The sequence below is a fragment of the Embiotoca jacksoni genome, unplaced genomic scaffold (assembly GCF_022577435.1).
Source record: "Embiotoca jacksoni isolate LCO1_2020_lvr unplaced genomic scaffold, fEmbJac1.0.p SCAF_25, whole genome shotgun sequence".
NCBI lineage: Eukaryota > Metazoa > Chordata > Actinopteri > Embiotocidae > Embiotoca > Embiotoca jacksoni.
The window spans coordinates 40,106-55,488 of record NW_027185376.1 but is presented as its reverse complement, the minus strand read 5'-3'; the positions used below and the strand labels follow the sequence as shown (position 1 = coordinate 55,488).

The window sequence follows — 15,383 nt, the reverse complement described above, 5'->3', positions numbered from 1 at the left end:
CTCTTAAAATACAATCTAAATCTCGATGTTAAATGGTCTATATAATAATTATAATAATAATTTACAAATACCATTTTAGAGGAGAACGAAAGTTGGTTCTGGTTTTGTAAGTTTTGGATTATGTTTTGGATTTTTTTTTTTTTTTTTTACGACCTCTGCCTTTTTTTTTTTTCTGAAAATATGGATTTCATGACTAAATCGTTTTCATAACTACAAACCAATACTCCCCAAAACATGAAAGTAAGTGCAATTTTCACGTCCGATTTTGAAACCCTGAATTTAGACTCGCAGGTTATTTATTCCTTTGGTCAAAGTGCAAATCAGGCCCGACATCGCTTTGATTGACAGGCATTAATCTGAACTAATTGTCTCAAATTTGACGGACAACGCACGTGATTAAACCAACGTCAACTACAACTCGGTCGGAGACGGAGCGGAAGCCTGACAGTCCAAACCCAGGTCCTAAAAGAGTCCCCGGCGCGGTGGCGCGTCTGCGCATGCGGGTGGGGGGGGGGTCAAGGGTCGACAGTCTCCACACAGTCGTGGAAAAGGAGTGTGGCGGCTAAGCTAACTGCAACCATTGCCACTAGCTACATGTGGAGGGTAAAACGGGAGGCATCCCCGACCCCAAACTCTGTTCAAATACTTACTTCCTACCCGAAACAACTCTAAAGCTCAGCCTCATCGAAAATAAGGGATAAAACCTGTTTAAAATGAAAGGGTGAGTGTAAGCTTTTTGTGTCACGAATACGTCGCTTAGCACGAGTAAAGTTTTTCAGGTCTTGTGTTTTTTTTTTTTTTTCTTCTTCTTCTTACGAGGGGAGGCGGGGAGACTCGGCGAGGCTGAGTTGGCCCGCCGAGCTACTTTTATTTAGGTTTAGGGCCGAAACGCCAAAAGACGTGACCCGCCGCCGCGTTAAAACATCCTCCGCGGACGTCCTCGTTAACTTGAGCCGCTTGTCAGCCCGGTGAGGGAGCGGACGAGCTAAGCTAACTAGCGGGCTGCTACTAGGAAGCTGAGTCAGTAAAGCCAGTTTAGCTAAAGCTAAGCAGCAGACCACGACTCAGTGGGGGTTTTATTTTGGGTGTGTGTTTGCAGTAAACTACATGATAGTAGTCCCGAGTTATAGTCCGTTATGTTGTCTTAATAGTGGCCGTATTTGACACGTGACCAACAGCTGTTTTTTTTTTTTTTTGGATGTGTAGTCGTCCTATAAATACCACAGTGAACCTTTCAAAGGAGCCAAAAACAACAACAACAAAAAAAAAACAACAACTAAAGCGCTGTGTTTGAGTTACTTACTAAGACTCAAAATCCAGCCGTGTCCCCCAGATTGTTTTGAAGTTATTGCAAGAGGAAGCTGCATCTCTTCTTTTTTTTATTATTTTACAAGTACCAGAACTATTTCATTCTCAAAAGTCTCAACATTTTCTGCTCCAGGTAGTCTTGGTGTGTTGAAAATGTCATTTTTGATAGGCTGAACACTTTCACAGCCCCCCCCCCCCCCCCCTCTGCTCTGTGACATGTGGGCCACCATCACAGCGCTGGATTGTATTTAGGGGATTAGTTGGGGATGCCCTAGCAGTATTATTAGCAGTGTTAATTATTGATTAACCTGCCACCTGTTTGGTCTGTGCTGGGTTTCCTAAATCACTAGAGGACTCTTTTTTTTTTTTTTTTAATGTCAGACCATGTCCTAAACTCAAAAGATTTTCGGTATTGCTGTCACGCAACACAAAAGTTGGGAATCCTCAACATTTGAGAAGCTGTAACTTAATAGTGTTCAGCATTTTAGCGTGAAAAATTACTCTGATCGTTAGTCAGTTGTCAAAAATCACCGCCACGTAATTTTCTATCAGTTGGATACTTGATTAATTAATAGATTTTTCGGCTCTAGTTTGGTTGGTTTGAAGAAAGAAAAAAAAAAAAAAAAAAAGATTTCAATGACTCCGCAGTCTTGTAATATATCAAGACACCAAAGCTGTTTATTGTAATTTTCACCTCTTTTACAGCAAATTTTTTAGAGCATTTTGAGTGAAGGAATCTTGCATGTATAGGTTCACCCGTTGTCAGCCATTTGACCATTTTGCTCTTGTTCCAGTAGCCGGATCGAGCTGGGGGACGTTACGCCCCACAACATTAAACAGCTGAAACGCCTGAACCAGGTCATCTTCCCCGTCAGCTACAACGACAAGTTTTACAAAGACGTCCTGGAAGTGGGAGAGCTTGCAAAGCTAGGTAAGAGATATCACTCATGTAACTTACACCCAGGTAACACTAGATTTCTCTAGAAAAAAAACCCAGATAAAGATAAATGTATTACTTTTTGTGGTGAGGTCTTAGAAGTGGAAATCACTGGCAGGATTCAGTTGTTGGTGAAATGTTTAGGATTTACAACTGCAAGCTATTATTGTTTAACTGCTTGATTTTCATACCAAGCAGGTTAAAATGAGTCCAGGGAGACAGCCATTTGTAGATCTAATCAAATTGTGGCGAAGCCTTAAATCTCTCTGCCATTTGCTTCTTGGAAATTAAGTAAGTATGAATTCACTGGCTGTTGTTTCAGCGTTCCTTCTTTTTGTTGTTGTCTTGCAGCGTACTTTAATGACATTGCAGTGGGGGCTGTGTGCTGCAGAGTGGACCACTCTCAAAACCAGAAGAGACTGTACATCATGACACTTGGCTGTCTAGCACCCTACCGTAGACTTGGAATCGGTAAAGAGCTGCGCGTCACGAGAAGATGCTGAAATGCACCTTGTGAGCTCGTGTTTTGTTTTTCTAACTTTATCTTTCTCCGCAGGTACAAAGATGCTAAATCATGTGCTAAACATCTGCGAGAAGGATGGCACTTTTGACAACATTTACCTGTAAGTGTCTTATTGCACAGCACGTGGAGAATATATTGATTAATTGAGAATAAACTAATTATGCGAATAATTATAAACTTTAAAACAAGTTCGCAAGAATACAAAAACAGTGTCGGGATGAAGATGAAATGGTTAGGAAGGTAAAAAGAAGAAACATCAAATAAAAACAGTCATATTAAAGATAAAGCTACTCATAAAAATACATCTTGAGCTATTTCTTAAAACTATCAACAGAATTTATTGTCTAATTAGCGGTGGGAGTATGCTTCAAACATTTGGTACATAAAAGCAGAAGGCTGCTTCACCACATTTTTCATTTTTGAAACATTTAACAGGCGTCCCAGGTCTACCAGACCTCAGAGGATGGTTTGGAACATACTCATAAGCAGGCAGAAATGTATGAAGGTGCTGAACCATTTAGAGCCCTTGAAACATGTAAAATAAATTAAAATTCAATCTTCAGTGACACAGGCAGCCAGTGCAATGATGCTTAAATATCAGCATATGTACAATGTCAACATAATTGATACCATTGTTAAATGTGGCTTCTAAACATGTGCTAACCACTAACTAAACTTCTATTTTCCCGCCCCACAGTCATGTGCAGATCAGCAATGAGTCAGCCATTGACTTTTACCAGAAGTTTGGCTTTGAGATCATCGAGACAAAAAAGAATTACTACAAGAGGATAGAGCCTGCAGATGCCCATGTGTTGCAGAAGAGCCTGCGCAGTCCGTGTGCACCGCCCAGCGGAGAGCTTCAGAAGTCCGAGTAGGGGCACAGCGTTTGGAAAGAGCACAGATGTGCCTGCCTCCACAGAAACAGAACTGTGACAAATGCCCCCGGGTCGACAGATTCAACACTTTCTTCAAAGGACGCTAAAAAGAGAAAACAAATTTCAAGTATAAAAATTGCTGCATTTATTTTGCAAAAGGGTCCCCATGTGATTTTTTTTTATTATTTTTTTTTTAGCTCCCCGTTCCTCATACAGATAATTGAAAATGACAAAAAAAAAGCAAAATTTCCAAAAGTACTCCTATTTACAAAGTTGCCAACTTCAGACAGTTTTAAACATGGTGGAGGGGGAGGGCGTGGTGTTTTGCAAATCATACTGTTTGTGTTTGAGTTGTTATTATGCGGTTATGATAGCTAATGGGGACATATGTTTACTGTTGAGCAAAAGGAAACAGTTGGTTTGAAGTGGTAAAAGTGTTTGAAAGACCATCACTGACACACACACACACACAGACACACACACAGTCCCAGCTGGTCAGTTTGGAGTGATACTCTGAGTCGTTTCGTGGAACAGACACAACTCTATTCCTTCACGAACCCTGGGATTCACGGGAAATGACCAGTCGTTTGACATGTCCAGAGGGGAAAAGCAGAAATGCCCTCGCTGCGGGCACAAGGAAGGCTGAATGGTTTTGTGGTGGTGGGAAGACGTGGTCACCACTCTTACTTTCTGAATAACTTTATTTTCCAGCCTGTTAATTTAATTCCCCCTCAACTGTTCTGTTAATTTTATTTTTTACAACGAGATGGCAAATGGTTCAGAGGTTCTCCTGGGTTTACTACTAAGAGTGAAATTATTAAGCGATGAGGCAAACCACACAAAACGTGATTGTATTGAATGTGTTTCTGAGATGGGCACTCCACATTGTCTTATGAGGGATGTCTGAATAACAACAGACTAGCTGTTTGGATTTGGGCATTATTTTCAGTCGTAAAATGAAGGTGTGTGAGAATGCGTGTCTCTAAACACATGGAAGTGTTTTGAGACGTAGAACCTTAAACACCTTTGGCACCTTATGTAGCCACCTTGCAAAAATGATCTCGTCAAACTTCCTGCCTCAATCAGCTCCTGTTGTTACGTGCGCCGTCATTAGGTTTTGAAGCTCAGCTGATAGTCGGGAGGTTTCAGTGCGCTCTCTTTAACAGTGTATTACCCAGAGGAAGCTCTGACCCCTCTGCATGCAAGGAGAGCTGTGTCCTCTCCACTGTAGTATACGCATGTTTTCCTTTCTTTGAAGAATTTTATCTTTTCTGGAGCTCTATATTGTAAGACTTTTTAACGTCTAAATAAAGGAATTACTATTTGCAGTAAATATTTTTTTCTAATTGTCTTTTTTTTTGTAAAAAAATTTTTTTATTCGAGGACTCATTAACAACACGCAGAAATGTGGTTGAAAATTCATTAAAACAATTACTGTGCTGTAATATAATGAGCTGCAATTCACCCGTGGGGCGCATTTGCTTGGAGGCTTCAAACATATATCCTGATTGGCTGAAACCGCCCGAGTCTGCAATGCGATTGGCTCCCGGCTCCAATAGAGCCCGCCCACTTGCGCAGGAGCGTCAGGCGCATCCGAATTGTTTTGAGAGATGAGTTGAGTTGAATGCTTTGGCTAATAGTTAGCTTTAAATCTCTTTAAAAGTTCTCACAAGAACCAACAGTCACAAAAAATGCCGAGACGACAGGTTGGTGGAAACTACCTTCCCGCTGCACCCTTTTTTTTTATTATTATTATTTTTTTTACGCGCGAATGAACCCGCTATTAATTTGCTTTAATTGTTATGTCGGTGACGGTGAAGCTAAGATAGCTGTTAGCCAGCCAGCTAACAGAATGCTAACTGGAGAGCTAATTGCTCAGGTTTCTGGTTTCTTGCTCGTTTTAAGTGACGCGATCATTATTTGAACGTCGCTCGCCGTCGACTACTTAACCTCAACACGGGAGGAAACGACAGCGCGTTTCGGTAGACCCGACTGCAAGCTGCGCGTTTAATGTGCAGGTGTATGAGTTTAGGTTTAGCTGTAAAGCTAGGTTAATCTCACTAGCTCCTTAGCATCTAGTTTTAATAGTTGTGTTTCAGATTAATGTAATTTAACAGGTGATTAGACTGATTTATTCTGCTGCATCAAACTGGATTACAACATTACTGCCAGATAATTGAGTCTGCATGATTTTTTTTAATTTTTTTTTCTTTGCCTTCATTCAACTGTCTGCGAGTTCAAATGAATACTCTTGCTTTATGTTTTCTTTTTCAGGGGCACGAAGGGGATTTAAGGTCCAGCTGTTAGATGTGTCCACCGGTCCACTGTTAGGACAGGATGCCAGAGATGACTGAAACTCAGACACCTGGTCGTAAACCCAAGTAAGGACGTTTCTGATGTTGTCTCTTTATTATACCAAATATAACTTAAATACATTTGTAAATAGTTCACACAAAATCTGAACTTTTCTTCTTTTCTTTTTTTTTTTGCAGAAAGAAGAAAAACAAAGAATCTCACAATGCAGGTAAACTAACATCTGTTGTTGTCATGTTTAAACTTTGCTTGTGAATGTAGATTTGTCGTGTTACTTTAAATCTAAAAAGGACACTTTTTTGGGTTTTTTTGTTTAGTTGAGAGACACAGAAAAGAGAAAATTAATGCTGGGATCAACCGCATTGGTAATCTCCTGCCGTGTTCTCAGGCACTTAAACAGGTAAGAAACAAAATGGAGTTATATTTTTGCCTCATCAGCAGCGTGTTATATTGAAATCGGTGTCTAAACAGAATCTAGCACGCTTTAAAATCAAACTATTGTCATTTTATTTACAGAGTAAGAACATGATATTGGACCAGGCTTTTCGCTACATCACTGAACTGAAGAAACAAAATGATACAATGCTTCTCGAAGGAGGAGACAAAGTCCAAGGTGAATTTTTATTATAGTTTTAAGAATATAATTACACTCGAAGTTATGAAAGTGGGATTAAACATGTGCTGAATTGACTCGTATCTATGCTCGTATGTCTCTACGCAGCGGAGGAGATCCGTCGGCTGCGTCGTCAGTTGGAGGAACTGAGGAAGGAGAGTGCTCACTACATCGAGCTACTCAAAGCCCACGACATTAACCTTCTGGAGGACCCCACTATCCACTGGAAGGGGAAACAGCGCTGCGCCAAAGTGGCAAAAGTGACCCCCACTCACCAGCTGCCGAAGGGGATCATTGTCTATTCCAACGGCAATGTGATGTGCACAGCAGGGAAGGACTCCAGCCCCGGGAAACAGCCCTCTGAAACATTAATTCTTCAGCCACCATCCGAGGCCAATGCCAGATTAAGGGTTAATGGAGCCCTGTTGCAAGTTAATACCTCTTCTTCCACCCCTGCGCTTCTCCCCGGGTCAGCTGCCGCGCCCACTCAGACCACGCCGGGCCTGAGAATGATAGAGCAGTGTGTGGTGGAGACACCGGCTGCAGCACCCGCTCTGCCACCTTCTGTGTCTTACATCACTCTCCAGATCCCTGCAGCCACCACAGCTCTGCCCCAGCAAACTCAGCCTGCTGCCCCAGCCCAGACCCTCACTATAGCCACTACTTCAGCCTCACAGCTCCCCACTGAAAGCACTGCGCCTCCTGTGTCCACCCACCCCACATTTACTCAAATTGGAACCAGAACAATAGCCTCAGATGTTTGCTCTTGGGTCACACAGGACACTGGCATCAGGACCGTGAGTTACACTGCTATTCCAAACAGCCAAACCCTCCTTCGAGCCGGGGCAGCAGGCAGCACACAGACTACCTGGACAACGCTGCAGATAGCAGGAAACACAGTGCAGCCCGTCTGCCAGAGTCTCCCCACTCCAGAGGTCAGCAACACCACCCAGCCTGTCCAGCAGGTGACTGTGTGTCCAATGGGCAGCAAACCACCTGTCCATCCCATTCAAATACAGGTGCAACCACATATTTCTGTACAGCAGGCCCCCATTACAGGTCATATACAAGCGCAGCCCTTTCAAAGACCACCCCAGCTACAGCCAACGGTCCTGAACCAGGCACAGTCTCAGCCTGTCCTAGCCCCCCAACCTCAGTGTGCTGTTGTTCCGCAGTCAGCCATTGTACCGCAACCAGCTGTGGGGGCCCATCCTGCAGTCGTGTCAAAGCCCCAGCCTGCTGTACTGCAGCCAGCGTCATTAGTTCCCCATACTCCAACAGCCCTTATCCAGCAGCCTCAGCCCCTCCCTCAGCCAGCCCTGGTGCCCCAGCCACAGGCCACCGTGCTGCCCCTCCTTCAGACCATGCAAGTGCTACAGGTCAACCCAGCCGGAGCAACAGCTTCAGGTGTAACAGCATCACAGACCACAAACAATCCAAGTGTTGTAATCCTGCAGCAGACCAGTGCATGCCCGACACAGCCAGTTGTGAGGGAGGAAATATCCAATCAGACTCCATGTCAGCATATTGTAATCATCCAGGCACCCAATCAGGCTGCATCTGCTCCTCAGAATCCTCCAGTCGGTATTGTGCCTGCTGCTTTGCCTGCTGCGGTGACTCCTGCAGTGCCTGCTGCGTCCACTCAAATACCCACAACCAGCAGTTCAGTGTCTGCCACTTCCTTACAAAGTGTTGGGGGAAAGCAGCTGGTGCACATTCTCCCTCGACCTGTACAGCCTCAAGTGAATCATCCTCTGCAGGTCACCCAGGCCTCCTCTTCTTCTCAAGTTCCCTCAACCCCGCAGACTATCACTGTGAACGGCCAGGTGTTTGCCCTGCAGCCCGTGACGACCTCTGACAAAGCCAGCTCCCAGGGTGGACAGAGTACACTCCAGCTGGTCCAGCCCACCACAACAGAGGAACCAACTACAAATGTGGCCCTCAATAGTTTAGGGGCCCTCAGCAGTCTCAACCAGAGCATCTCTCAGGGCCTTCCTCTTACCATCTCCAGTCAGAGCAATGGTCTGCATCAACCTGCTCCATTATCAGTGGTGCAGCAGAAGCAACAGCAGCCTCCTGCTCCAGCAACCATCTCTGGAGCCACACTTGCACTGCCTGCCCAGCAGCTACAGGTCCCTTGTGTGAACCCAGTCACATCAGGGCTGGTCGTTAATGCCTCTAAGCCTCCAGGAAAGAGGCTTCGCACAACTTTGAATACAAAGAGAGCAGCAGTTAAACGGACTAAACCTTCCAAGAAAAAGGAGCTTAGTCAGGCACAGCCTGCTGCTGCTGTTTCTGCCAAGCCGATGGCTGCTGCAGCAGAGAGCCAGACAGTTCAAGTTACAGTATCTCAAGTTTTACAGTCCTCGACTGTCAAAGTCACAAATAGTCACCCCACTTGTACCACAGTTGTAACGACTACAGATGGCAGGGAAGGTGTAGGTAGAGTCACTTCAGCACAGAACACACAGAAGATGATTGTGTGCAGTTCATCTAGTGAGACAGCTGTATCGAGTCAATGCCATCCACAGGATAGAAGCTCTGTCAGTGCATCTCAGAGTGATTCAATACTCAGTCAAACTAACACGAGTGGCATCACAACTGCAGTTACAACTGCCAATGCCACATCGATCAAGCCTTCAGTGAGTGCGGCTTTGGCCGTTGGGAGCAAACCAGCTGCAGTTTCTGGGAGTAATTCAACTGTAACCAAACTCTCAGTTCCAGAAGTTAAACAGCCAACCACCAGTACAGCAACGAGCACGACACAAAGCAAGTCAGCGGCCACCACTACTGCTTCTCGACAAAACAGGCCCGTGGTCACCTCTGCAGTTGCCGCGGAGACTCGGTACACTTCTGCCACTGTTTCGACTGCATGTTTGACCCCAGTCAACTCCAGCAGTATCCCAACATCTGCACCGGTACCCTTAAATCAGACTACTCGGCCAACATCACCGTGTCGCTCTCGGGGATCTAACGCCCAAGATCCTCCGCCTTGTAAAAAACCTGAGTCTCAGCCCACCGCTTTATCCACCGTGTCCTCAACTGTGGCACAGTCATCACCTGCGCCAGTGTTTTCCGCTGCCCACACCCCTGTTACAGCCACTACAACAAGCTCAGAGTTTAGGAAAAGGATCGCAACGCCCAGAGCTCCAACGCAGCAGACTGACGTGAATCTGACGCCATGCCATCCCACTGAAGTCAAACCACATCACGGCCCCAGAATAGACAGAGAGGCTCCGGAGGAGAGGCACTCCGCAGCAGCAGAGAAAGAGGGCTTGGTGGCAGTGACCTCTGACACTCCCTTGAGAAAAGACTTTGCCTTGTCTCAACAGGTATACACTAACCTAGATGATCAAACTATGGAGCACCCCATGACATCTAGCAGACAGACAGATTCTCCCATGTCTGCAGGAGCTGTGGGAGGCAGAGGGTTCTCTGTGGCATCCATGCTTCCCCAGGGCCACAGTATCGGCGCATCATCGGGCTCATTCGGAACATTTACATTCACGTCTGAGCAGGCGGAGATGCTGGCCTTGGCCATGCTCGAACAGGACAGCCCTGGGAGGAGGAGTGGAGGCTGCTCTGGGGACAACACTGCTTCGACTAACCCCACCACAGCCACATGGGAGCCCCCCAAAACCTCGCCAGTATCTACCAGTAAAGAAAGGGGCTCCGCTGGGCAGCAGGCTAAAGTGTCGAAGCCCATGGACCCAGGAACAGTTAAACCTGCTGTTGAGGTGTCCGTCAGAGGACAGGTGGGGGAGGGGTCCGTCAGTGGGCCCAGTGGAAGTAGACACCCACAGAACATTTCGTACTCCCAGTCTCTGCCTCTCCCCCAGGCCCAGTCTCAGAGCTCATCCCAGAGTGGGACTGTGGCCAGCCTCAGTGTCAACAACCTGATCAGATCCAGCTCCAGTCACCAGCCCTATCCTGGCTCCCCCGGTCTGGGTGGCCAGCAGGGCTCCGTTCCCTCTCCTGTGGGCACCTCAGCTCACATATCCCAACACTCAAACAACGCCCTCTCTCCCTGCTCAGGCGCTGCCCAGCCAAATGAGTACACCCCCTTAAAGACCGTGTTAATGAGGGCTCAGGCTGCCGCTGGTGTGGGTGAACGACTGGGGAAGATCATCTCCAAGCGGCAGGCGCAGGAAGACGTGATGTTACACACTGGAAAACGACCTAAGCCTTGTCCTCCATCCGCTATCGCTGTTAGCCATATGGACATTAAAGCACCAGACCACAACCAGATGATGGTGGGACAGCTGCCGTCCACCTCCTCAGCCGTAATGACGAGGATTAATTCAGAAAGTGGAGGCTCCCTCTTCTCCACAAACTCTTTCATGAGTCCGATAGTTCGACCCACAGACGGCCACTGCGCTCCTCAAGGACCTCCGGAGCAGAATCAGCCTGGGGTGCTTCATTTGCCTCAGGGTCATCCTCAGCATACTGTAACCCAGCCTGGTCAGCATCTGGGAGGGAACCTGTACATGAAACAGCAACAGGAGCAACAGAGACACCACCTATATCATTTGCAGCACCACTTGACGCAGCCAGACCCTGCACAGCGGCACTCGCTACACCAGAGGGCGCTGCAACAACAACAACAACAACAACAGCAGCAGCAACAGCAGCAGCAAGAGCAGCAGCATGTCCAGAAGAAGCGGGGACTTGTCAGAGGCAGTCAAACTGGCTCACCGGCTGGACTGCAGCAGAAGCAGCATCACCTGGAAAAGTCCGGAATTCAGCAGCAGCAGCAGCACACGCATCAACAGACACAGCATCAACAGCACACACAGCAGCAATCCCAGCAGCATCCACAGCAGTCACACCAACAATCACAACAGCATCAACAGCCAACGCAGCACCAACAGTCCCATCCCCAACAGCACCAACAACAGGCACATCAACAAGCCCCCCAGGCGCAGCATCAACAACACCAACAGCAGCAGCAGCAGCAGTTACAGCAGCAGCAGCAGCAGAGCTCCCACTCCAGACACCAGCAGCATCTGCAGCAGCAGATCCAGCAGCAGCAGCAACAACAACAGCAACAACAACAGCAGCAGCAGCAGCAACAGCAGCAGCACTTTAGACACCAGGAGAAGAGCTGTGAAGCCCAGGCAGGAGGATCCAGGGTCCACCACAGCAGCCACCTGCCCCAGCAGGACCACCTCAAGGTCGGTGTCGAGATAGATAATGAGACGGTGGGATTTATGAAGACTACTTGCATTTGTCTTCAATTAACATTTCACTTTCAGTGATAACATTTTTAGTACGAGCTATTTGATTAAGTCATTTTGGAACCAACTAATGAGCAGAAAGTTCATCATTTAACATTTTTAACATTTAACATAAGATGTTACCGACTTGATTGCAATAACTGACGTGTTTGCGTGTGCAAAACTCTAAATACTGGTAACGTGTGGAGGCCGTTTCTAAATAGGTGTTTGAGTTAGATTACATAATTTAAAAACTATCAACAAAATCATTATCTCAGGTGTGACTTTTTTTTTGTGTGCAGCATCTTAAAAAAACAACAACTTAAAATTGGTATACCAGTATTTTATGTGATTGGTTTTGTCTACATATCTAAGCCTATGTGGCGCCGTGGTTGTTAAATGTTCCTCTTACAAAGACAAAGCTGTTATTAATCCACCACAGCAGACTACATTTACTCTGCCACAGCAAAAGAAAATCCTTAAAATCAATGACTGGCTTTCCTGGAGTTTTTGTGCCCGGGGCTTTACTCGTTTCACCGCACCGCATGCAGAAGAATGAAAACTCGGGTTGGATGTAATTTCAAGTGAAGCACAAATCAATTATTTTTTTTTGTAATATCCCCGTACTGTCTGTTTTAAAAATGTCAGGAACAAGTCACACTTTGGGCTGCACGTAGCATAACCGGACACGTTCATTCTCTAACCGCAAGTCTGACAAAGGAAGCTGGTTGGCAGTGTGTTGTGAGGCGTACCTGTCGTCAGCTCCAGCAGCGAGTTCCTGCTCAGTCCACGTCCAAAATAGTGTTTGTTCAGGTTTTTTTTAATTTTATTTTTGGAGGTCGTGGGTACAAAAATAAAAGAACACGAAGCTGGATGCGGTCGACGTTCAGTCCTCAAGGCCCAGCAAAGGTTTGGGTGTTGACAGATCTCTGGCTGCACACAGCTGCTCTGAATCAAAGCCGTTGACAAAACACCTGAGCGCCGCTCACTACCAGCTGATTCTGCCCAACCTGACACTCCTGGTTGGAACTTTTTTGTTGTTTTTTGTTTTTTTTTACAACACATCTGCCTCTGTTGCCGTCGTAGCTTTATGGTAATGTGGCCGAAAGTACAGGTTGGATATTTTGCAGACTTGTACTAATGTTTCCGTTCCTCCTTACTCCCTCAGACGAGTCAGGACCACAACGCCATGCAGAGGTTGATGAGCTCTCGGACTCTGGAGCAGCAGCTCATCTCTCCTGCCAGCAATCCGGTGCCGCGGTCGTCTGACCTGGCCTGCGCGCCGTCTCGCCAGGAACGTCACCGCGTGTCCAACTACTCCGCGGAGGCGCTCATCGGGAAAAGCTCGACGAGCGGTGAGCAGCAGCAGCAGCAGCAGCAGCAGCGCATGGGACTCCACCTCCAACCTGGTCGCGGTGCCACTCAGGAGCAGCCAGACCTCCGCGTTTACCTGGACACGTCGCGGGGGAAGGCCAACATTGCGCACAACCCGCAGAACCGCCTGCCCTCCGACCATCCGGGGTCCTCGGACGTTCAGCGGGTGTCGGAGTGTCCGCCCTTCAAGGCTATGGTCGGTGGAGGGGGGGCTCATCAACTCGGCGGTTTTGAGGCTCAGGTGTCTCGCGGGAGTGACATGGCCCCCAAGTCGGTGCCTCCCTCCCAGAGGGGTCCTCAGGGGCAGCAGCAGGGAGGGTTCAGGATGGGTGTTGGGCCTCAGGCAGATGGCAGGAACCGTGGGGGCTACAGTGGAGCTCACCCGGGTTCACAGGGAGTGCAGGTCGGGCCGGCATTGAATCGAGAGCAGGAGGGTTGTCACCAGAGTTTCATGCAAAGCCTCCTCTCCCCCCACCTCCCCGAGCAGAGCAACCACCAGCGAGCAGTGCAGTGCTGTCCCGCAGTCAGCATGGAGTACAGCTGTGTGCCTGGAAGCTCCCCAGGGGACTTGCAGGCCAAGGCCTCCAGCCCCAGTGTGCCCCAAACACAGAAGGCCCCGGCCATGCGGCTCGGAGAGGGCAACAAGGGCCACATTTCTCAGGTCAGTGGTAATATGCACGCAGGCCCCGGTGTGCGAACGGGTCTCCCCCACCCTCCGACTCCACACAGCAGCTCGGAGCCGGGCCGATCCTCGGCCCCCTCCAGACCGCCCACCGCCGTTAGCCAGCACTCTCGCCACATCGCCCGAGATACCCAGCCCACCAAACTGAGACCCGGGGACCGGCCTCGATCAGGCACTCTGAGACCAAGCAACCCCTTTGAGCCTGATGGCCACCTGCCTCTGCCCTCCGGAGGAGGGGTGCTGCTCAGCCGACCACAGTCCGGAGGAGAGGCTCGGCGCAGCACCATCGTGCGCTTTATGGCAGATACTGGTCAGGTTCCCAGTGACAACAACCTGGTTCCTGACCAACACCTGACACAGAACTTTGGTTTCCCCTTTATTCCCGAGGGCGGGATGAATCCTCCACCTCCGATCAATGCAAACTCTACATTCATCCCTCCAGTCAGTCAGCCCAACACCTCCCGAACACCGTCCCTCCTCCCCGTGGAGCCGCAGAACACTTTACCCTCCTTCTATCCTTCCTATTCTCCAGCTGCTCACCCCAGCCTCCCCAGCGACGTCACCCTCCAATACTTTCCCAACCAAATGTTTACGAGTCCAAGCAGCGACAAGGGCAGCGCTCCTCCGCTCAACAACCGCTTCGGCTCCATCCTCTCCCCCCCTCGGCCGGTGGGTTTCGGTCAGGCCAGTTTCCCCTTGCTTCCAGATATGCCCCCCATGCCCATCACCAACTCGTCTGGAATCACCCCTCACATTTCCAACTTCAGCCTCACCTCGCTGTTCCCCGAGATCGCCACCGGGATGCCCACCGACGGCTCGGCCATGCCGATGTCTCCGCTGCTGTCTCTCTCCAACACCTCGTCTGCCGACTCCGGCAAGCAGCCAAATCGTCCGGCCCACAACATCAGCCACATCCTGGGCCACGACGGCAGCTCGGCCGTGTGAGGAGACCCGCCGCTGCAGTTTGAACGCTGCTCTGGAGCGACGAATTTAAATTTGAAATGTCGTTTTTAATTTTCAACGACTTCAGAAAGCGGTGACGAAGCACCTGATGGATGGTGATTTATGTTGTTTACACGTTCACGCAATCTCAAATGTGTTCCCCTTTGGCATGTATGATGTCATAGTTATCATTTGTAATATTTAAAAAAAAAAAAAAAAAATCATATGATTTCATGAAGAAATGTGGTCCTTTCAAGCTCTCTGTTGAAATGTTGGTTAAACCAACTGTTTGATAGCAAAACAAAATAAAAATTTAGGTTTAGAACTTGAATTCAGTGTATTCTGGGTCATTAAGGAACCTTCTGCACAGCTACCTACTAATGTAATTTACTAACTTATCAGGTTGTGCTGTACAGAATTGGTTTGGTTTTTTTTTCCTTCCAAGAGCTATTTTGTAAATACCAATGTTTCATATCAGAATTGTTAGATTATGTATGTATTTGTAAATACAAGATTGATAAATAAAGTTTATAAGGAGACCTTTGCATTTGCTGCCAACTGGAGAATTGTCTGCGCTTCTTACTAAAACAAAATAACGCT

The 15,383-nt window shown here is 47.7% G+C and overlaps 2 protein-coding genes across 3 annotated transcripts; both read left to right on the top strand.

Moving 5' to 3' along the window:
* Positions 1-522: 522 nt before the first annotated feature.
* Positions 523-4,976, top strand: naa50 (N-alpha-acetyltransferase 50, NatE catalytic subunit). 2 transcript variants are annotated; one of them, XM_069159395.1, is made up of 5 exons: positions 523-721; positions 2,106-2,239; positions 2,597-2,716; positions 2,802-2,868; positions 3,466-4,976. In XM_069159395.1, exons 1-5 carry the CDS (start codon positions 714-716, stop codon positions 3,641-3,643), a joined length of 507 nt encoding a protein of 168 aa, XP_069015496.1. In that variant the 5' UTR covers positions 523-713; the 3' UTR covers positions 3,644-4,976. The 2 variants fall into 2 exon arrangements, with proteins under 2 accessions (XP_069015496.1, XP_069015495.1); XM_069159394.1 differs by having other exon boundaries at positions 524-721; positions 2,103-2,239.
* A 282-nt stretch (positions 4,977-5,258) lies between these two features.
* On the top strand, positions 5,259-15,330 carry LOC138204271 (basic helix-loop-helix domain-containing protein USF3). Its single transcript, XM_069159393.1, has 7 exons — positions 5,259-5,349; positions 5,918-6,024; positions 6,136-6,167; positions 6,274-6,356; positions 6,473-6,569; positions 6,678-11,743; positions 12,954-15,330. The coding sequence occupies exons 2-7, from the start codon at positions 5,981-5,983 to the stop codon at positions 14,784-14,786; spliced, it is 7,155 nt and encodes a 2,384-aa protein (XP_069015494.1). The 5' UTR covers positions 5,259-5,349; positions 5,918-5,980; the 3' UTR covers positions 14,787-15,330.
* The last annotated feature ends 53 nt before the right edge of the window (positions 15,331-15,383 follow it).

Coding starts and splice junctions, on each gene's coding strand:
- LOC138204271 (XM_069159393.1), top strand. CDS start 5,981: ATGCCAGAGATGACTGAAACTCAGACACCTGGTCGTAAACCCAA. Junction 6,357..6,472: donor GTTCTCAGGCACTTAAACAG/GTAAGAAACAAA, acceptor TTTTATTTACAG/AGTAAGAACATGATATTGGA. Junction 11,744..12,953: donor CCCAGCAGGACCACCTCAAG/GTCGGTGTCGAG, acceptor TTACTCCCTCAG/ACGAGTCAGGACCACAACGC.
- naa50 (XM_069159394.1), top strand. Junction 2,240..2,596: donor GGGAGAGCTTGCAAAGCTAG/GTAAGAGATATC, acceptor GTTGTCTTGCAG/CGTACTTTAATGACATTGCA. Junction 2,717..2,801: donor CTACCGTAGACTTGGAATCG/GTAAAGAGCTGC, acceptor CTTTCTCCGCAG/GTACAAAGATGCTAAATCAT.